The sequence below is a fragment of the Carassius auratus genome, chromosome 37 (assembly GCF_003368295.1).
Source record: "Carassius auratus strain Wakin chromosome 37, ASM336829v1, whole genome shotgun sequence".
Taxonomy (NCBI): domain Eukaryota; kingdom Metazoa; phylum Chordata; class Actinopteri; order Cypriniformes; family Cyprinidae; genus Carassius; species Carassius auratus.
Window position 1 is genome coordinate 17,539,819 of NC_039279.1, and position 22,077 is coordinate 17,561,895.

The 22,077-nt window shown below is 37.3% G+C and overlaps 2 protein-coding genes across 8 annotated transcripts in view; one reads left to right on the top strand and one right to left on the bottom strand.

Moving 5' to 3' along the window:
• Positions 1–17,420, top strand: part of tanc2b (tetratricopeptide repeat, ankyrin repeat and coiled-coil containing 2b) — a 140,252-nt gene extending 122,832 nt beyond the window's left edge. For 5 of the 7 annotated variants that reach the window (XM_026223205.1, XM_026223207.1, XM_026223208.1 and 2 more), the window contains 14 exons: positions 94–202; positions 318–440; positions 522–758; positions 2,683–3,105; positions 3,184–3,277; positions 8,202–8,335; positions 8,423–8,546; positions 8,633–8,808; positions 10,288–10,420; positions 12,022–12,054; positions 12,368–12,459; positions 12,563–12,709; positions 12,912–13,012; positions 13,093–17,420. In XM_026223205.1, coding sequence (XP_026078990.1) covers positions 94–202; positions 318–440; positions 522–758; positions 2,683–3,105; positions 3,184–3,277; positions 8,202–8,335; positions 8,423–8,546; positions 8,633–8,808; positions 10,288–10,420; positions 12,022–12,054; positions 12,368–12,459; positions 12,563–12,709; positions 12,912–13,012; positions 13,093–15,148 — 3,982 coding nt within the window. In that variant the 3' untranslated portion in view covers positions 15,149–17,420. The remainder of the gene's footprint in view (positions 1–93; positions 203–317; positions 441–521; positions 759–2,682; positions 3,106–3,183; positions 3,278–8,201; positions 8,336–8,422; positions 8,547–8,632; positions 8,809–10,287; positions 10,421–12,021; positions 12,055–12,367; positions 12,460–12,562; positions 12,710–12,911; positions 13,013–13,092) is intronic. The other 2 variants (XM_026223206.1, XM_026223211.1) reach the window with 1 other exon arrangement.
• A 546-nt stretch (positions 17,421–17,966) lies between these two features.
• g6pc3 (glucose-6-phosphatase catalytic subunit 3) lies at positions 17,967–21,735 on the bottom strand. The gene is made up of 6 exons (XM_026223212.1): positions 21,357–21,735; positions 20,281–20,387; positions 20,085–20,175; positions 19,704–19,822; positions 19,492–19,633; positions 17,967–18,640 (listed from the first exon to the last, which is right to left on the bottom strand). Exons 1-6 carry the CDS (start codon positions 21,572–21,574, stop codon positions 18,298–18,300), a joined length of 1,020 nt encoding a protein of 339 aa, XP_026078997.1. The 5' UTR covers positions 21,575–21,735; the 3' UTR covers positions 17,967–18,297.
• Between the last annotated feature and the right edge of the window lie 342 nt (positions 21,736–22,077).

Sequence of the window (22,077 nt, forward strand, 5' to 3'; positions counted from 1 at the left end):
GAAATATGAGAAGCAAATGAGATTTTCAGGGATTTGTGACAGGTGCAGTTTCACTGTGAAGTATTTTACATTTCTTACATGTTGTTTTTAAAGGAATGGCCACACGCTTCTGGCTTTCTGGTTCTCCAGACAAGAAAACAAACTAAATAGACAGCAGACAATTGAGTTGGGTCACCATATACTAAAAGCACACATATTCAAGGTAAGAGTGTCATGCAAGTATGTGTTAACTTAACAGATCACCATAATGCCTGTATTGTACAGCTAAAGCTTTCATGCATTAAGGCTTTTCGTCTGATTTTCTCATCATACTGTAGGGCCTGAGTAAGAAGGTTGGAGTGTCTTCATCCATCTTGCAAGGACTGTGGGTGTCATACAGTACAGAGAGTTTATCAGCAGCTCTGTCATCGCTCCGAAACCTTTATACACCTAACATAAAGGTACTGCACAAATTTACAGATCTTACGTTGGATTCTAGCTCCACAGCATTGGATTTATTTTTCTGCTTTCTTTTTCTGTAGGTGTCCCGGCTGCTGATGTTGGGTGGTGCTAATGTGAACTACCGTACAGAGGTGTTGAACAACGCCCCGGTGCTGTGTGTGCATGCTCACCTGGGCTACATGGACATGGTGAACCTGCTGCTCGAATACGGTGCCAATGTAGACTCAACATCTGAGAGCGGCCTCACTCCTCTGAGCTACGCCGCTGCCGCTGGACACATGGGCATAGTTACTGCCCTCTGCAAGAGGAAAGCAAAGGTATTCGTATACTTCTTTTAAACTAAAAATAGGAAAGTATGCTTTTAGTTTAGGCTTTTTATGTACTTTTCAGAAATGGGCTTTATGTACTCTTCATAAATATACTTAAAATGACATTTAAGTATACTTACAAAAATTCTAAATATATTTTAATCATACTCTTAGAATCTGTGTTTTCATTGTTATACTGTAGAGGGCGCTAGTACACATCTTCTGCACAGAATTTCCAAAAAAAAACACAAGTGAAGAAGAAAAAAGAAACACCAGATTCTAAATCATGTAACACTATCATCAGACATGAAACAGCATCAAAACTCTAATGTTATGGAATAAAATGTCAATTAATGAAGAGGTGATAATTACAGTCAAGCTTTGGGGTGTTGATCGTCTCCGTCTATGTTTTGATTATCATTCTGAATCCAATTCATAGCTTTTCAGCTTTTTGTTAACCACATTAAAGTGTTTAAAAAAGAACACATGAAGCTAGAATAACATGTTTTTGTTCACAAGCAGATACCCTGTTATTTCTTTGGGTGTTTGGTATGTTCAGATATTCATATAACAAAATATTTACACATTAAAACCTAAATACGGACATTTGTTCACTTAAGTATACTTAAAGAAAACTTATCAGTATACTTGCAGTATAAAACTACTAAACTAGTCGTTTACTGAGACTATACTTCAAAGTATTTAATTAATAAACTAGCAGTACACTATAAGTTCACTTTTAGTATGGTTGAACAGTACAAACTACAAACATAGAGGTAAACTAGTAGTGTACTCAGAGTTTGCTATTATACTTAAACTATACTTAAAAGTATACTTTTATATACTAGAAAGTTGGCAAATTTAGTCCCAAGGAGTGAAACAGTACACAAGTATGCTACTAGAACACTGATATTTGTATACTTGTTTCATAAAGTATACTTAAAAATATACTTGAAATTTACTTAAGTATACTTAGTAAAATAAACTTAAAGTATACTACTTTTTCGTAAGGGATATACTCTCTTTCTCTATATATACTTGTATATATGCACAATTAATGTTGTCAGTTTCTGTGATCAAGCACTCTTGGTTGAAAAACCTGTAACTTAATGAAACTATAGCTATGTAAACATTTGATCAGTCAGAAATTATTTTAATATGCTTATTTGCTGCTCAAGAAACATTTCTGATTATTTTCAGTGTTGAAAACATTTGTGCTGCTTCATATTCTTGTGAAAACCGTAACACGTTTTTATTTTTTAAGAATCTTTGATGAATAAAAAGTTTGAAAGAACAGCATTAATTTGAAATCGGTATCTTTTGCAACAAGAGAGTTGGCTTTACTGTTACGTTTTATCAATTTAAAGCATCCATTTCTAAAAAAAAAAAAAAAAAAAGATATTGCTATCTCAAACTTTTAAAAGGTACTGTACATGTAAATAAATTAAGAAATCTTAAAAAATGAATTTCACTACAAAAACAGTATCTTAAATGTGCTAGGATTCTGCTTTTTTTGTTCTTCTACTTATTCATGTAGTAAAGTTGATACCATTGCAACTTGTATTCAGCTACTAGATCTTAGTGTAATGTCTGATCAACTTTGTAGCGTATTCTGATCAAGAATCAAACCATTTTTGAAAAGTGATTTTGAGGAGAAAGTAGATTTTAAATCAGATATTTTAAAACTAAATTCTGGTTTGATGATACCCACCTTGCAAATGTTGTCAAAATTAGTGACTAGATCTTCCCCTGAAGTGCAAATATTTTTCTTTGGATGCCTGTGGGACTGTTAAAAATTCATCCAGGATTCATAAAATTTGTGTAAAGTCAGTCCGTCAGACTTGAGCTTATGGTTTAGTCGGTTCCTTAGATTCTGCAGTCCGCACCAGACCATGCAGAATGATATTTATGTGCATGTCTGCCCTCTCTTTAGCTCGACCACTTGGACAAGCATGGTCAGTGTGCCCTAGTGCATGCTGCTCTCAGAGGACATCTGGAGGTGGTGAAGTTCCTCATTCAGAGCGACTGGGGTCAGATGTACCTCCAGAGCCCCTCCCCCACACAGTCACAGGACACGCCCTCACCCACCCAGCCACAGGCCACGCCCTCTCCCACACAAGCCACGCCCCAGGAGTCACAGCCATCCAGCCCTGAGCGACAGGACGACGCAGCGGAGGAGCCGCAGGAGTCCGAGCAGAAGGTGGAGGAGCAGGAAGAGACTCCAGAAGAGTGTGAACAACAGACAGAGGCGGACACACAGACTCGGCAGCAGACGTCCCCACAGCCTGTGACCTTCAACAAGAGCGTGGCAGTACAGCAGGCCCTTATAGCAGCAGCCAGCATGGGATACACAGAGGTAATGGCATGTGGGTGTCACACAATTCCTTGCATGCTTCTTGCTCATATAGCAACTAACTGTATCTGTGTCTTTAAGATTGTGTCTTATCTCTTGGACTTGCCTGAGAGGGATGAAGAGGACACTCAGCGCGCCCAGATTAACAGCTATGATACCCTGTGGGGTGAGACAGGTAGAGCTCCACTTATATAGGCTTTTTCAATCTAAGCTGCCTGCATTGACATCCTAACTGGCATGAAAGGGATGAAGGGGATGCACCAAAATGAAAATTCTGGACCCTGATTCTGCAAACTGAAACCGAAAATGCTTTGTAATTGTTTATTATTTTATTCAATAATTTTAAGTAATATTGTAAGAACTCTCTTTGTCAGAGAGTGAATGTGCATTGTGCATAATTTCACAAAGCTCTGTTTGCTTTAAATCTTGTAATTGTACAATCTAAATTTAAATAAAAAATAACATGCTCATGCTACATGTATGTAGCATCTTTGTTTGGACTGTGATTAAAATGCAGTAGTTGTTCTAATTTCAAAGGGTTCAGCCTGCAATAGAGCTAATAAACAGCTTGTTCATGTACTCTTTCATGCTTTCTTGTCTCTTGCTTAAAAAATTTAACATAAAAGATCAGCTATCGGTATCAGAATCAGCCCATTTGCTGACTATCGGAATCATCCATGAAAAATCATAATCGGTGCATCTGTAGTTTGTTTTGTAGATTTGCCTACTGGTTAGTTTAGACTCAAACAGTCATAGCTTTGGCTTAACAGCAAGTCAAGAGCGAGTGAGTACACTGGTCCACTTAAACTGGTAAACACAGTATGCACACACATAAACACACAGTGTTAGGATGTACCTGCTATTTCCCAGGTTATGGGGTCCATGTGTGTGGACTAAAAGATAAAGGTATAAAACTGTGAGGGAAAACAATTAAAAATGATTGATAAATATAAGTGCACATATATACAGAATGCATACATTTTATTTATATATGCACATAAAATATATATGTGACCCTGGAGCACAAAACCAATCTTAAGTGTCATTTTTTTTTATTGAGATTTATACATCATCTGAAAGCTGATAATAAATAATATTTCCATTAATGTATGGTCTGTTTGGATCTGACAATATTTGGCAGAGATACAACTATTTGAAGATCTGGAATCTGAGGGTGCAAAAAAAATTTTTTTTGGTTTTGATATATTTACAGTAGGAAATTTACAAAATATCTTCATGGAACATGATCTTTACTTAATATCCTAATGATTTGGGCATAATAGAAAAATCTATAGTTTTTGACTAATACAATGTTTATTGGCTACTGCTGAAAATATATAATTTAAAAATGTACATGAATTTCATAGTATGGTGCATCCTTGGGAATAATCACTTTGGATCTCAAATAAACTGCTTTCCAAAAAAAGTGGTCTCTTGGCTCAACCTGCCCCAAGTGAGGGTTGAATTGAGCCTATGGAGAGGGTAAGTTGAGCCACAAGGAGTTAAACTATGCTACTGATTATGAGGAAGTAAAACTGAAACTTTTCACCTCATGCTATATCAAAAGAAGAGAAATGAGTCCAAAATGACTTATTAAAATCTATGTGTGAGCCTTGTGATGGACTGGTCATCTATGCAGGGAGTTTCTCTACCTGTGGCTCTAGACGCTGGGTTAGGATCCTGATACATTTACATTACATTTAGTCATTTTGCAGATGCTTTTATCCAAAGTGACTTTCAATTTGGGGATACATAAAGCGATTCTTCTTAAAGAGGCAAACAGACACAAGAAGTGCTTGTAATACTTCCTTCCTTGCTTGGAATAAGTTTTAAACATTGTTCAAATAAGGACAAATAGGTTTGGATAATAGAATAATAGATTAGATGGATGGATTACTTTCTAAAAGTTCTTTATTTAAAGATACCGTTTTTTTACTTTAAAGGCATTTTTCAAATTATTTAAAAAGTTCTGAACAAAATAATGTTCAAATTGAAGAATAAGAAAACTGACTGCAATCTACTTCACAGAACTGGGCTAATTGTCCTTAACATCCTACTTATAAATAAAACAGCCCATTTTCATGAACATTGTTAATTGTTATTTGTTTATTCATGTTCATTGTTAACTGAACAATAATTGTTCAGACAGAAGAAGCATCCTTGAATGTTAAAAAAGTATTTTAAACATGAAAAAAAAAAAGGTTTTTACCAGTAACTACAAGAGTGTAGTTACCAGTCATTCAATGGGTCCCTCTCCATCACAGGGTGAGTAAAGGAGATAACTCTTCATTGGTCGTGGAAATAAGGGGTGGCTCAACTTCCCCACAGGCTCTTCTACCTATTTACACATAAAATATAGTATATACAGGACCTGGTCATATAATATATAATATCATCAAAATTTGATCATTTGATTTCACTAATTCCATTCAAAATTGAAACTTGTATATTATATTCATTCATTACACACAGAATGATATATTTAAATTGTTTATTTCTTTTAATTTTGAGGATTATAACTTGACAACTAAGGAAAATCCCAAATTCAGTATCTCAGAAAATAAGAATATTACTTAAGACCAATACAAAGAACTTATTTTTTAGAAATCTTGGCCAACTGAAAAGCATGAATATGAAAAGTATGAGCATGTGCAGCACTCAGTACTTAGTTGTGGCATGGAGTCGATCAGTCTGTGGCACTGCTCAGGTGTTATGAGAGCCTAGGTTGCTCTGATAATGGCCTTCAGCTCTTCTGCATTCTTGGGTCTGGCATATGAATATCTTCCTCTTCACAGTACCCAATAGATTTTCTATGGGGTTAAGGTCAGGCGAGTCTGTGAAAATGAAATCTGCATCTCCATAAAGTTGGTCAGCAGCAGGAAGCATGAAGTGCTCTAAAACTTCCTGGTATACGGCTGTGACCTTTGACCTCAGAAAACACATTGGACCAACACCAGCAGATGACATGGCACCCCAAACCAACCCTGACTGTGGAAACTTTATACTGGACCTCAAGCAACGTGGATTGTGTGCCTCTCCTCTCTTCCTCCAGACTCTGGGACCCTAATTTCCAAAGGAAATGCAAATTTTACTTTCATCAGAGAACATAACTTTGGACCACTCAGCTCCAGTCCGGTCCTTTTTGAAGTGAGACTCTTCTGACGCTGTCTGTTGTTCAAGAGTGGCTTTACACAAGGAATGCGAAGCTGAAACCCATGTCTTGTATACGTCTGTGTGTAGTGATTCTTGAAGCACTGACTCCAGCTGCAGTCCACTCTTTGTGAATCTCCCCCACATTTTTGAATGGGTTTAGTTTCACAATCCTCTCCAGGGTTTGGTTATCCCTATTGCTTGTACACTTTTTCTACCACATCTTTTCCTTCCCTTCGCCTCTCTATTAATGTGCTTGGATACAGAGCTTGTGAACAGCCAGCCTCTTTTGCAATGACCTTTTGTGTCTTGCCCTCCTTGTAAAAGGTGTCAATGGTAGTCTTTTGGACAACTGTCAAGTCAGCAGTCTTCTCCATGATTGTGTAGCCTACAGAACTAGACTGAGAGACCATTTAAAGGCCTTTGCAGGTGTTTTGTGTTAATTAGCTGATTAGAGTGAGGCACCAGATGTCTTCAATATTGAACCTTTTCACAATATTCTAATTTCCTGAGATACTGAATTTGGGATTTTCCTTAGTTGTCAGTTATAATCATCAAAATTAAAAGAAATAAACATTTGAAATATATCAGTCTGTGTGTAATGAATGAATATGATATACAAGTTTCACTTTTTAAATGGAATAAGTTAAATAAATTAACTTTTTGATGATATTCTAATTATATGACCAAACCTGTAGATATATGATTTTCTTTTACATCATACATAGTTCATATTGCTTTTAAGTCTTTACTTTTACATATCGTTTCCAAATCATTTTAAATCTGTTCAAACATATGCATTCTTCCATTCCTTTTAACTTTTTAAATATAACATTGAACAATTATAATCAATAAATATAAATACAAAATGAACAACAATCCTAGCTTCTTTTTTTAACAATATTTTAAGTATTTTAAAATATGTACCTCAGGACATTCCCAAAATATATGAAATAAACTAATAAAATCTTTCTCATGAACTTCCACAACTAACTTATTGGCTAAACTTGATGGAAAATCTAATATAAATATATGTAACATTTCTTTCACTTTGTCTTAATTAATTTGGAGCTTGTCACATTGCAATTTGCGATCACTTTCTGTGCAAAGAATGCATATGTCACACAAAAATATGTTCTAAGAATATTTTACTAATGTTTGTATTACAAAAACATTATTTCTAACTGTTTAAAAAACTTTTTTCTTGGTTATGTGAATGTTAAGGAAGCACCCCATTTTCTCATTTTGCAAAAAAAAAAAAAAAAAAGAAAAAAAAAAAAATTAAAATGATTGGAATGTTACTTTTAAATGTATTCTGAATATTCAGAAAACAAGTAAAATTGAAAAAGCATGATCCAAATATCCAACTTAAACATTTCAGGAAAGAAAACTTTTCATAAACCCTATATATGTAACCCTGGACCACAAAACCAGTCATAAGGGTAAATTTTTCAAAACTGAGGGACAATATTTGGCCGAGATGCGACTTTGAATATCTGGAATTGGAGGATGCAAAAAAATCTAAATATTGAGAAAATCACCTTTAAAGTTGTCCAGATGAGGTTCTTAGCAATGCATAATACTAATCAAAAATTTAGTTTTAATATATTTACAGTAGGAAATTTACAAAATATTTTCATCGAACATGATCTTTACTTAATTTTTGGCATAAAAGAAAAATCAATAACTTTGACCCATACAAATGTATTTTTTATGTATCACTACAAATATATCCCAGCGACTTAAGATTTTTTTATGGTCCAGGGTCACATATAAATAATGTTTTTGTGCTAAATCTTTGAGAACGTTACTAAACTTTGTGTTTATGTTAGTAGAAGAATCTTTGTTCATAACACTGAGAACAGAGCAGAACGTTAGCCAGTGTTCTGAGAATGCTCTCTGTTCGCTGGATGTCATGATTGACAGCTCTCTCCTGCTCTTCTCCTCAGCACTGTCAGCAGCAGCAGGTCGGGGAAAGATGGAGGTTTGTCAGCTGCTGTTGGAGCAGGGCTCTTCTGTGGCGCAGCCCAACCGGAGAGGAGTCGTGCCGCTCTTCAGCTCTGTGCGTCAAGGGCACTGGCAGGTGATTGACAAACACTTGTTTTCCAGCTTTATTTTTGATAGATAGAGAATGTGTCTACATGTTTTAGCTGTATACCCTCTCTTTCAGATTGTGGATCTTTTAGTGTTGCATGGGGCAGATGTGAACCTGGCTGATAAACAAGGCCGTACTCCACTCATGATGGCCGCCTCAGAAGGGCACCTGGACACGGTTGAGTTCCTAATGGCTCAGGGTACATGATACACCCCTTTATGGCACAAAAACACTGTTTAACGAGGTTTGCATCACATATACATCATATCTTCTGTTTATTTGTAGGTGCATCTATAGATCTAATGGATAAGGAGGGTTTGACTGCGCTCAGCTGGGCGTGTTTGAAAGGACATCTGACTGTGGTTCGCTGCTTGGTGGAAAGGGGTGCAGCGACAGACCACACTGATAAAAACGGACGAACGCCTCTCGATCTGGCTGCCTTCTATGGAGACTCAGAAGTGGTGAGTGATATTTCAGTTAGCTTGGCATTTTGGGGTTAAGGTTTTCAAAGTTTGTCTCGTCTTGTTTTATCATGGTGTTGATTTAATAAAATGTTATGTAAGAAAACATTGCCAACTATTAAAAACCATTACACAATAAAGTGCAATTGCATTTTTATGAAATTCTGATAATTATGTTTAAATTAATATAGTGGGTTAAACAAATTAGTCTCTTTGAACAGCTTAGGTGGAGTGCTGTGTATTACCACAGAAAATTATTTCTATTGTCTTTTCATTTTTTATGAAGCTGCAAAAAATATGTTGGTCCATTAACAGTGATCTTTCTGTAAGAGTCCACTGTTTGTTTTTACAAACCAAGAAAAGAGTCTTTAGAGGATATTTTATGTGCTAATCCACAGCAGTTTGCACCTACACTTCATTGTGTTTAATGTATGCATGATGAAAAGCTACAAAATATTCGGTAACACTTTATAATAACTGCACACTATTAATCATTAATTAAGCATTAGTAAACAGATAATTCATCATTTATAAAGCATTAATAGACAGTAATAATCAGTTTATAAATACAGATATAAATGCTTTATTCTTGATTTAAAAGCATATCTATAATGTGTAATTTCATACTTTATTCATGATCAATTTATCATTTCTCAATGAAGTATAGCATTATTTACAAACCAGTTATTTAGGAGTTGCCAGTGATTCATAAGATCACAAGAAATGTAGTAAATTCAGGTAGTAATAAAGCATTTAGTAGTGGTCAGTTAACTATTTATGTGAGCTCATCTAAAGTGAGGACTAGTTATGCCTTGTAAAGCATTTATAAAGGATATTTAAAGGCTCAGTTATCTTCTAAACAAAAAACAGAAACAAACACAACACAGTGATACTGAACATAGAAATATTAACAGCCTTTAAATCTCATTTGTAAAAGCTTTACAAGGCATAACTAGTCCTCACTTTAGATGAGCTCACATAAATAGTTAACTAACAACTACATATGTTTCATAACTACCTGAATTAACCCTGAATTACAGTAGAAATACATGTTAATAAACCATTTATTAACACTATAAGTAACTATTACTAAATGTCTGAATAAAAATATGTATGAATGCACATTTAAATAGTTTATTAATCATTTACTTACAATTTCTAAGTGATCTTATGAACCACTGACAACTCCTTAATAACTGGTGTGTAAATAATGCTATACTTAATTTAGAAATGATAAATTGATCATTAATAAAGTATGAAAAAACTATTATTAAAAATATATTATAGATATGCTTTTAAATCAGGTATAAAGCATTTATATTTGTATATATAAACTGCTTATAAATGTCTATTAATGCTTTATAAATGATGAATTAACTGTTTCCTAATGCTTAACTAATGATTAATAGCATGCAGTTATTATAAAGTGTTACCAAATAGGGTAATTTCCTCCATTACTGAGTTTCTTTCTTCTGTCAGGTGCAGTTCCTGGTGGATCACGGGGCTTTGATCGAGCATGTGGACTACAGTGGGATGCGTCCTCTGGACCGGGCAGTCGGCTGCAGAAACACATCTGTGGTGGTTGCCCTGCTGAAGAAAGGAGCTAAAATCGGTATGACAACTTACATGCAACCAAAGAATCAGATTGATGGCCTAATCAGATTTAAATGACTTCCTATTGAATCTGAATTACACTTTCATCAGATTGAAAGGGGTATTGTAGTCCTGAAATATTCCAGCCAGTAAGGAAAAGAAATTGTGCATACATCTGCTTTTCAAATAACTTATTAGCAGGTATTTAGCAGACAGTCTACCAATACTTTAGTTCACATGGATTTATAGTAGGGGTGTCCCGTAGATGAATACCTTATTTGGAAAGACATGGATAATGGTTTCAAAACTAATAATTATGCCAAATAATAGTTGGCTGACACAGTCACTCCTTGTGTTTGCTGGATTACAGGTGATCCAGGGGAAAGTACAATATTATACATAACCTCTAAAACCGCTACGCAATAATGAGTGTGTAAAGTAAATGTGAGTGTAAGCACTATGAATGAAATGAGCGACAATCAAATAGCCGCTCAGAAATCAGCTTGGCAGGAGTAAATCATCGTACATGTGTTCTTTTATCTGATATATATATATTTAAATGCTATTAATCTTGTATCACGAAAGGTCGGGTTTCCTGAAACACATTACACCTCAAAGCGCTGTCTATAGGAGGCTATTGGCTCAGACAGTTAAGAAGATATTTAAATCAATGTTAGAATCATAATAAAAAATATTCTTGTATCAGTTATACGAGGCATATTTGTTCAACTACAAAGAAAAAAGATAGGGTATTAAACCATTGACAATTGTATGAACTTTCAGGTAAAGCCTCACCAGTTTCCGAATATAGATACAGATACGGACAATTCTGAGATTGATACAGATTGAGATTGATCAAATATTGGCTCCGCTGCACACCCCTAACTTATAGTTAGTAAAATGTAGACTGGAAAAATACATGATACACATGTAAATGAATATGTGAAATCAGATTGGATTGATTCTGATTGACAGTTAGTGAATGTGAACTTACCCAGTGTTAATGTGGCTCAGACACTGCCCATATTGTAGAAACACAATCTCTCTATAGGCATAGTAAAACCAGAAATCACCTACCACCCAATGGCTGGCAAAAAGAAAATGTCTTGGGGAGCGAAATTAACATTAGCTTGTTAGCTTGCTGTATGTGTTTTCATGTAACTCAGCCGCTCTAGCATTCTGAAGCTCTGTGCTTTACTTCACTTACTCCAACTGCTCTTGATTAATGCGTCTTTTTGTTTGTAGTCTTTGCATTTGCTTTCACTGGCTACATGTTTCTCTTGCTCTTTACTGTCTTTCTCTCTCTGTTTGTCAATTCAGTTGTTGGGAAGAGGTAGTTTAACGTTGTTAGTGCTGGTGTTGTTTTGCTGTTTTACTTTTAATTTCAAATCTTTTAGCTGAATCTCTTTTTCCCCACCACTCACGGCTGCTTTTTTTGTGTTCCCCCTCACTTTTCTTCCACGACCACTGCATTACTCTTAACTTCCTCTTTCTCCCACTCTCACTTTCACACACGCCACTCTCATCACCACCTATGGTTGTGCCACTCACCCCATCTTATTCTCCCGCAACCCCGATCCTCATTCCCTCGCTCTTACAACCCCTGACTTCCTGCCACAGGATGTCAGACACTGCCAAGTCGGCATAAAGGAGGTAATGCTTGTGCTCGGGCTGCTTGCATCTTGCTTCCCTTCAGGCATCCTGACAGCTCTCTTTTCTGTGTGCAGTGGCGTGTTTGGGTGCTGCAGGTTTGACTGGCACTGTAAACTGCCATGAAGTATTAAATATGAAAGGTTACGGGGAATGAGAACTTGAGTTCACCCTGAAGGCATCCTCATCCTGTTGTCCTCGCCTTCATCTGTTTGTTATGATTCCTGAGTGCTCTGCACTCCTCCGTCTCTCTCTCCATGTTTTCCCCTCAAACCAGTTGTTCATTTTGACCCATCAAACATCCTGTTACCCATAGGTCCTGCTACCTGGGCAATGGCAACATCTAAACCTGACATCATGATTATCCTACTGAGTAAGCTTTTAGAAGAAGGAGATGGCTTCTACAAGGTCAGATTTACACAAAATTCACCTCAGATGTTTGCACAGATTTTCCTAAAACAAAGTCATAGATTCTCTGTATTTACACAGTCAATCATCTTTTCACTTACAGAAGGGTAAAGTGAAGGAGGCGGCTCAGCGCTACCAGTATGCTCTGAAGAAATTCCCCCGAGAAGGATTAAGTGAGGACCTGAAGACCTTTAAGGAGCTCAAAGTGTCTTTGTTCCTGAACTTGTCTCGCTGTCGGAGGAAAATGAATGTGAGAACAGCATGAATGTTTCTAAAAATACTCTTTGCAAGGTGTCATTCTAGCGCACCGTAATGCTTATGAATCTTGTGTGATGCTGTAATATTGTAACAGCAGCAGGCAGCATGTCTGGTACAACTGTGCAAAATAATGAAATTTCAACCCTCAAATTAAAAAATGTAATAGATTTGACTGAACACTTTCTTGGTTCCAGGACTTTGGTATGGCGGAAGAGTTTGCTACCAAGGCTCTGGAACTGAAGCCTAAGTCTTACGAGGCATTCTATGCTAGAGCCCGTGCCAAGCGTAGCAGCAGGTAGGGTTCTTCCATTATTTTATTTCCTTATGAATCAAGTTTCTTAAGGGTGGATTAATATGTCCATTGTCGCCTTATAGGCAATTCACTGAAGCGCTAGATGACCTGAGGGAAGCCATAAAGCTGTGTCCCAACAATCGTGAAATCCAGCGTCTCCTTCAGCGTGTGGAAGAGGAGTACAGGCAAGTTACCCAATCAGAGGAACCAGAGCTTGAGCCTCCTCCATCTCCACCACCATCTCCCCTACCAGTGGAGGAAGATGAGGAGCCCCCTCATCATACCCCTCCCCCTGAGCCAAGACTGGATGATATGGAGCCCGTCCAAGACTTGTTTGAGGATGATGACTTCCTGGAACAAGAGCTAGAGGCTGTGTCTATGTGTAATGCTTCCAGCCTTGCCATTATACGTAGTCCACCCCTTTCCCCAGGCCATCATGACACTGGCTACCTATCTGGAGGACAGGCTTTTGAGTTCCACCCAAGCTCCTCCTCCATGTCATCTCCTACCCATCACAGTTACCAGTCCACCTCCCCGAGTATCTCTCCAACACATCAGAACTCCCACTACCACCAGAGTCCGCCCCACTCCTCGTCAGCCCATCAGTCCTCCTACCGGTTCAGCCCTCCACCCATGGGTAGTGGAGGGAACCAGGGGATGGACTACCAGAGTCCTCCGCCATCTCCTCTTAGGCGTGGGGCTCCATACAGAGGTAGCCCTCCAATTGAGAGTGTGTGTCTATATCGTTCCCAGTCTGGCTCTCCAGTCCGCTACCAACAGGATCCTTTACCTAGCCGCCCTAAATCTCCACTGTTGAAGATGAGCAGCCAGCGCTCCTTCCAACTCCAGTCGCAACCTTCCCAGAGCTCTCAGACCAGTCAACACCACCAGGTTCAGGGTCTTCGCCTGCAGCCCTCTATGGCACAGATCGTCCGCACTAATCAGCCCAGTAACAGTTTGTACAGCCAGTTGGCACATCCACTCAGCAGTAGGTACCAGGGCAGCTCTATGGATGTGGACAGGGAGAGAGATCGAGAGCCAAGGCTGGTGTACCAGCCCTCATTGGATGGAAGGTCAATGTCTCAAGTACAATCCAGCCTTAGTGTGGGAGCTCTGTGTCAGCATGGAGGCCGAGGTGGGCCTGCTGGGGTTTTAGAGTCAAACTTGGGGAAAGACGAGGTCTCTCAGCGTCCTGCTTCAGCCTACCGGTCAGCTACAGGGGGACCCGGAGGCATGCGCTTCAGCCAAACCCCTCAGATAAGCCGTAGTCAGTCAGCAGCGTACTATCCTGTCTCCAAGCATGAACTTGAGAGAGCAGTGGCAGCCTCTGCTCTGCCACAATGCCAACTGGGCTCTCCAGAGATCCCCCACCTAGTGCGCAGACCTATCAGTGCCAATACAAGTGAGCTTAAACAGCACGTATCGACCCCCAGACCACTTATCCACTCCCAGAGTGTAAATCTTCGCTTCTCCCCATCTAGCAGTAATATCTCCTCAGGCTCCAGCTGCAATCTACCCCCTGGCTTCCGGCCCTCCTCCTCCATTGCCCAAATGGAAATCCCGCTGCAGACTACATATGAACGAAGCTTTGACGAGCCATCGACCCTCTCGCCCTCTCAGAGCGGACTGTACTCGGCCGAGCCCACCCGATCCAGAACCACTCCATTCATGGGTGTCATTGACAAGACCGCTAGGACTCAGCAGCAGTACCTTCACCAGCCTTCCCGGGCCTGGCCTTTGTCATCTCTGGAGTCGGTTATCACTAGCCCTACGTCACCTGGGAATTTGATCCACCAAGCCTCCACTGCTTCCTCCTACAGCCCACCTACATCTCTAGGCAACATTGCCTACTACAATAAGACAAATAATGCCCAGAATGGACACATGCTAGAGGAAGAGTACTATGCCCAGCCACAGCCATCCTCCCTGGGCAAGCTTGCCAATGGAGGAGGCCGTGATCGAGACCTATTGGAGCGAGTGAGCCAAGCACCAACGTACCAGGATGTTAAGGTGGCTCGGACAATGCCCGTGGCACAGGCGTACCAGGAGAACATGTACCGCCAGCTATCCCGTGATGCCAGACAAGGTCCCACCTCGCCCATCAAACCAAAGAGACCCTTTGTGGAGTCAAATGTTTAACAGGCACCCAAAAGGGTGGGCACAAAGGTGTGAGTGACAGTGAATGTTTGTGTCAGGTCTTGCATAAGAGACTGTGTAGGTGCAGGTTATTAAAGCCAGTATTTCAAGTAGAGGAAACTGCATAGAAGAAATACTTTTAATAAACTAAAAAAAACATTGTTACAAAACCTGTGTACAAATACCTGTGCCTACTTTAGGTCAACTCAATCTGTTGGTAAAAACTCGGACGGCACCCTTTTGGAGAATTAGAATATAGAGTACGTTAAAGTTTAAAAAAAAAGTTCTTTAAAGCTCTGCACAGTATATGAGAAAGCACATTTATTGACGTTCCACAACAGAGGCCATACACAGAGGAATAGTGTGTCTTGCCATTGCTCCCAAAGTGGATATGAAACTGGCAATCAATGTGTTGAACGCATTCACTCCTCACTTAATCCTTCTCTCTCTTCCCAATGAAATTAATCAAATTTGCTAGGCTTTCTGGACATGATATTGTTGAATTGTTCAATACTGTAAAAAGTGAAAATCTGTTACAGAAAAGCGAAGTTGTAGTCATAGAAGGAAAAGAGGAATATTTATAATTAATATGTTATATGATGTATAGAAATATTAAAGCAGCTTTTCTGTCAGGTTTATTTTGTTTTCTTTTTGTCTTTAATTTTGTATTTATTGATTTGGTCTTTTAGAAACGGTATCAAATATTTTCAAAATAAAGTAGTGACCAGAGGTTATTGTTTTTACGGTTATTACCTTACAGTTCTGTCTCCCAAGCAGAAATACTGTCAAAATTCAAAGTTGTAGTGTGGCAATAATATTAGTTAAAACATTTTTTGGGAATACGATTAAAAAATGTTCAAGTAATCCTCACATTTTGTGGATATGGCTTAGTCTTTATTTACAAAATGAGTTAATTACCAAGTACCGGAGTGGCAATCCTGCCGTATTTCAAGTTGAAGAATGTATCACACCATAGACGTCTTATGAACTCTGCAGTATGTATACTACTCAACACAAAGTTTCAGGGGCGTTTGTAGAAATATAATTTCTTTTTTCAGTTTCTTTATTGTTCTAAGAAGTGGCGGTATATCAAGTGAAATATGTTTGTTTTTAACTTTTAAACTTTTATTTGTATCTTTGTCTGTGACATTTTAAAGAAAGAGAGCACTTTATTCATTTGTAAAGATTGTATGGAATGTGAATATTGAGGGACTGGAGATGTTTTTTTTCGTTTTGTTTTGTTTTTGATCTGGGATGGGACGTCCTTACTAACAAACCTTCAGTGAACACTGGAAAATAACATGTGATTAGTTGTACTACTAGAAAACAAATAGCAGTCATTGTCCTTGGTGCAATTCTAATTTTTCAAACAAATGAATGAACGATAATATAAAAGAGCAAAATTATGTTTTTAAAAAGATATTAAAAAAGTGTATATAACAGCCTTTATAGTGCGCGGTGTACTTGCTGTATATAGTGGCCAAATGTGTTCATGCATACAAAACCCTGCTCTCCTTAGCAAATGCAGCGTGACAAAGACTTGACGAGCCTCACGTGTCAAACACAGTTCAGCGGCGTCACACACTACCGAAAATTAAACCAGCCGTTTTGAAATAGTGTATTTGTCGTGTAAGAATACAATATTAAGCTAGTTCCTTTTGAAGTTCTCTGCTTCGGATCGCAATACTATTAACACGCCGAGCTTAAATGTGGCTTTGGTCAGATCTTCTCAAAAATACTGTAAATGGACAGGTATCTAGACAGCTTGTCTTAAAGGCAACCGTATTCACCTTTCTGTTGCTGTCAGTGTAAACTTGCTTGAGTCTAGAGATCGCTCGTGGTCAACTTCGGGGAAAAGCTAAGTAATTAACACTTGAGGAACACAGGACTCTGATGTGGGCTCGTCAAGGGCCTCTTTAGGGTGCTGTGGTTTTTAAGTGGAAGTTATTTTATTCTGTAAATAACCTGACGCATGATTTACCCTCCATTCCCCTCTGAAATCGACATACACAGACATTCGTGAATCTGCCGTATGCCTCCCATTGAGGAACTAAACCGAAATAACGTTCACAGCTGACGAAAAAGAAATCTCACACTCATCTCCACGTGACATTTACCTCTGAAGGGTTTGGCCATTCTTTTTACCTTTCAGTTGGATTTGAGTTGATTTTAATGTACTTGCTTGCTAAGCAGAGTTTCTCGTCTGTAAATGTGAGCTTTCAGAGCGTTGTGAAAACGTTTAATGACTTCAATAAACCAGAATGTGTTTTTATCATGTCACTTGTCATTTTTATATGGTTTCAATCGTTTTTTAATTGATTCAGTATAAGAAACGCACAGCACTGGTCGAGCTCCTAATGTTCATTTAGTTGTGATATTACTATATTTTATCTACAAATGTTACAGAACTGTTAATAATCAAACTATTTGATCTCCATAATCTCCATCCAGATACGTTTTTTTTTTAACACACTTTCTCACACTTGCTCACCGATGGATGCTCTGCAGTGAATGGGTGCCGTCAGAATGCAAGTCCAAATAGCGAATAAAAACATCACAATAATAGACACAATAATGTCTTGTGAAGTGAAATGCTGCATGTTAATAAGAAACTTGTAGATGTTTTTTTTAGCTGTTTGGACTCTCATTCTGACGGCACCCATTCACTGCAGAGCATCCGTTGTTGAGCAAGTGATGCAATGCTACATTTCTCCAAATCTGATGAAAAAAAAAAAAACTTTTTTGGGTGAACTATTCCTTTTAACAGTCATTTAAAAAACTTCTTTGTGGTGAGTTCTTCACAGAACTTTTAAAAATCTCATTTGATTGTATTTGCTCACAAGCAAGTTTATTATAACCAAACATTTTGGTTTCTACACAAGAAGAGACAATTAAAGTAACTTAATAAAAAAATAAAAATAAACAGTCAACAACAGAAGTAGAACAGCCTTCTACAAAGTACTTTTTAAAAGAACAGCAACAAGAAACATTTTTTCTTAAGACTTTGCAGAGCAGCAAACCTTTTCAATTTTGCTCCAGAAACATTCTTTAAAGCTCCATATATGACTGAGCTTAAAGCTGATGGTTGTTTTAGTGTCGAGAGCTTACTGTATGACGACTGGTTCAAACACCAAAAGCTTTGACATTCACTTTTACTCCCTCTTGGGTTTGGCTGTGAGAAGATGCACAAATCCAGGCACCAGCACCATGACCACCTGCGGCACGATGCTGTACTTGAGAAAGAAGAGCGAGTAGAAGAGAAGAGGAGGAACGGTGGGCACGGGGAAGCTGCTGATGTAGTGGAGGGCTATGGACGAGAGGGCCACACAGAGAGTCCTGGGAACCCATGGAAGAGCCCATCCTCCTGGCTTCCAGTACTGTGCGAGTCCTAGTCCCAGCAGGACCCCGGCGTCCCGGTTCAGAGAGGAGAAAGGCGCTGTGTCCATACGAATCCACTCGGGGCGAGAACACCACCTCTTAGCCAGTGAGATTGACCTGTGGTTCAGGGTTCGAGACGGTAAGTATGCAGTGGGAACAAAACTGTTCATTAACATACAGAGCTGGGTAGATCACTGTTACTGATGACCAATGACATGACGAAAACTGTCATTAGTAACAATCTATTAGATGACACATCTGACAGATTTCTATTCTACACAATAATAAAAAAATATCTATATAAAATATAACAGCTATAAAAAAACATATCTCATGTTTGTCATAAGCATGAAGGAAATGCAGGGGGTTTGTGAGCTGATGAAAACTAATGATTAATATATCATAAAAACTGATTGCACTATATTTTCACAGTTTTTTTATGTAAAATCATTTTCGAACTGTTTTAAATTCATTTTAAATAAGTACTTTTTTTATAATTTTAAAAGTTTTGAAATTGCTTGTTTTATTCTTGTTATTATTTGTCTTTATTATTATTTTACTTTGTTTTATGTAAACCACTTTGAATTACCATTGTGTACAAAATATTACATATAAATAAACTTGCCTTGCCTACAATCAATAATTTTCAATTAACCTTAAAAAAAACTCAAACACTTAAACACTAAAAAATATCATATATAAATCATATACACACACACACACACACACACACACATATATATATATATATATATATATATATATATATATATATATATATATATATATATAATAAAAAAAATATTTTCAATAATAATAAATTACTGATATTGATATTTTGAGGCCCAATATGTTATGATCATGGGTAGACAGATTTGTCATTTAATTATAACAAATGGGATTGAGAAATTAAATGTTTTAAACTGAATAAATGTAATGTATTTTACTCAATATAACACTGTACACACCAGGAAAGATCAACCCCGATATTTTGCAGGGCACCGTGCATTAGAAGAGCTCCGAACAGCAGAATCAAGCTGAAGCGAAAGAAGAACAGCAGAGAGCGATCTTCAGGAACAGTCCTGTTCAGAAAAACCCCCAGCAACACCCCTGTGGAGAGAGAGCATGAACATACAATACAATACAATACAATACAATACAATATATTATAATATCTGACCTGCCAGAAGACCTCCGATGACTTGATGTGGGAAGTGAGCTAAGATGAAGATTCGAGAGAGGCCTACACAAGCCAAAAATACTGCATACAACAGATACGGCACTGCAGCTAATATCTTACTGTAAGAGAGAGATAGTTCAGTTTGCTTTACATATGAATAACTAACATTTCTACAGGTGCATCTCAATAAATTAGAATGTTGTGGAAAATCATCACAATTAAAAGAAGCAAAGACTTAACCTAGTTCTGTCTGTGTGCATTGAATTGATTTAATACACGAGCTTCACAATTTGAGTTGAATTACTGAAATAAATGAACTTTTCCACAACATTTAAATTTATTTTGATGCACCTGTGTATCACGAGAGCCTTATGGACAGACCTGCCGGTGCGAGTGTGAAAGAAGGAGGCCAGGAAAGAGACGATCACCCACCAGACAGCAGCAGTGACCATGGCGTGACCTGACGGACTGCCTGAGAGAGACACAGAACAGGAATCATGACGGTCAGCCGTCTTCACATCTGGAAATGGTTCAGGTACAGTGATGTGTGATAAGGAGGATGACTTTGCTGCTTTACCTGGGCCGGTCTCACAGGTAGACATGAACTGCTGGACTTTCGGAGGGTTTTTGGAAAACAATCCAGAATGTCCAATCCACCAATAAGGTCTCTCGCCAAACAGGATCCTGACATAAAAAGTCAACATGTGAAATCATGTGACTGAGAAATAAAATAGATTTTAAATAATCTATTATATACAAAATGTAAATATTGCTAGGTTTTACCCATTTGTCAGAAATACATTTTTAATCATTTAAAATATATAATAAAATATAGTACGGTCACTTATTCTTTTATATACTTTAATAAGTGCAGGTCCGAATATATCTGTTACAAAATAAAGCGAAAAAAAATAATAATAATAATAATAATAATAATTTTATATATATATATATATATATAGCCGTACATTTTTTTTTACATGTAACATATATATATATATATATATTACATGTAAAAAAAATGTCATGCAATATATATATATATATATATATTGCATGAAATTTTTTTATGGTACATATATTGCATAATATTTTTTTAAGGCACATCATATATATATATATATATATATATATATATATATATATATATATATATATATATATATATATAAATTAATTAATGTAATATATATGTTCCATACAAAATGTTTAATGCTATATATAGATATAAATATATATATATATATATATATATATATATATATATATATATATATATATATATATATATATGGATGTGTGTGTGTTTGTGTGTGTGTGTGTCAATATCAATTTACTAAATTGTGGATTATTAATTAACAGTGCATTTAAAGTAAATATATATATATATATATATATATATATATATATATATATATATATATATATATATATATATATATATATATATATCCATAGAGATATATTACACTATATTACAAACGTGTATACAAAAATGTATATAGTTCAATAAAAACAGTACTAATAACACTAATAACAATAAAAAAGAACTAATTTAATATACATTTTACAACTTCCTCACAGATGTGTAGACATCTGTCTGCTCTGATATTCCTGTCAGTTTCTCTTCCCAGAATGCAAAGCAGTGCGTACCATTTGAGAACTAAGTTGAGCCACTCTGATAAAGCAGCCACCCAGAGCACAGCGATGCCTGTCCGTCTGTGTGTGTGGAACACGAGAGGAAACACCAGCAGCACTGCAGCCTTCGGGTCTCCCAGATGAGAAGCGATCAGCCACAAACCCTCGCAGCTCCTCGATCTCTGCTGGAGCTCCTCCGCCATCTCAACACCCTGGCGGTATATGCTCTCCATTACAGGAAGATGAATAAACGACAAGCAGTGAAATTAAGATCCCTTGTTCATCTTACAGCTAATAGATACATTAAACTAAAGCGCCTGCAGGAGGCTTGTAATCTGTCAGCTGTGTTTTGCAAACTTCCACGTTATTGCTAATACGGGGGCCGCAGTGGGACAAACTTCACTAAAACGCATATTTTAAAAGATATCCCTTGAATGTAGACGTAACTTTTCGTAACATTTGGGACCTGTAGTTGTAAACTTTTTAAAATGCTTTTACCCATTCAATCTTTGGACAGACTTTCACTGCAAACTGTTATAAGTTCACCCGTATTTATTGTGTACATGTTCAAAAAATAATAATGTTAGAGATGGTGCAGCAGTAATAAATTGGGGCCAGTATATATGATATCCACACTATATATGATAAATGTACTGATGTAAATAAATAAGTTGATACTGAATATTTTTATTGATCCCCCCCAACCCCCAACTCTCTCATTTTGGATTGACTTTAA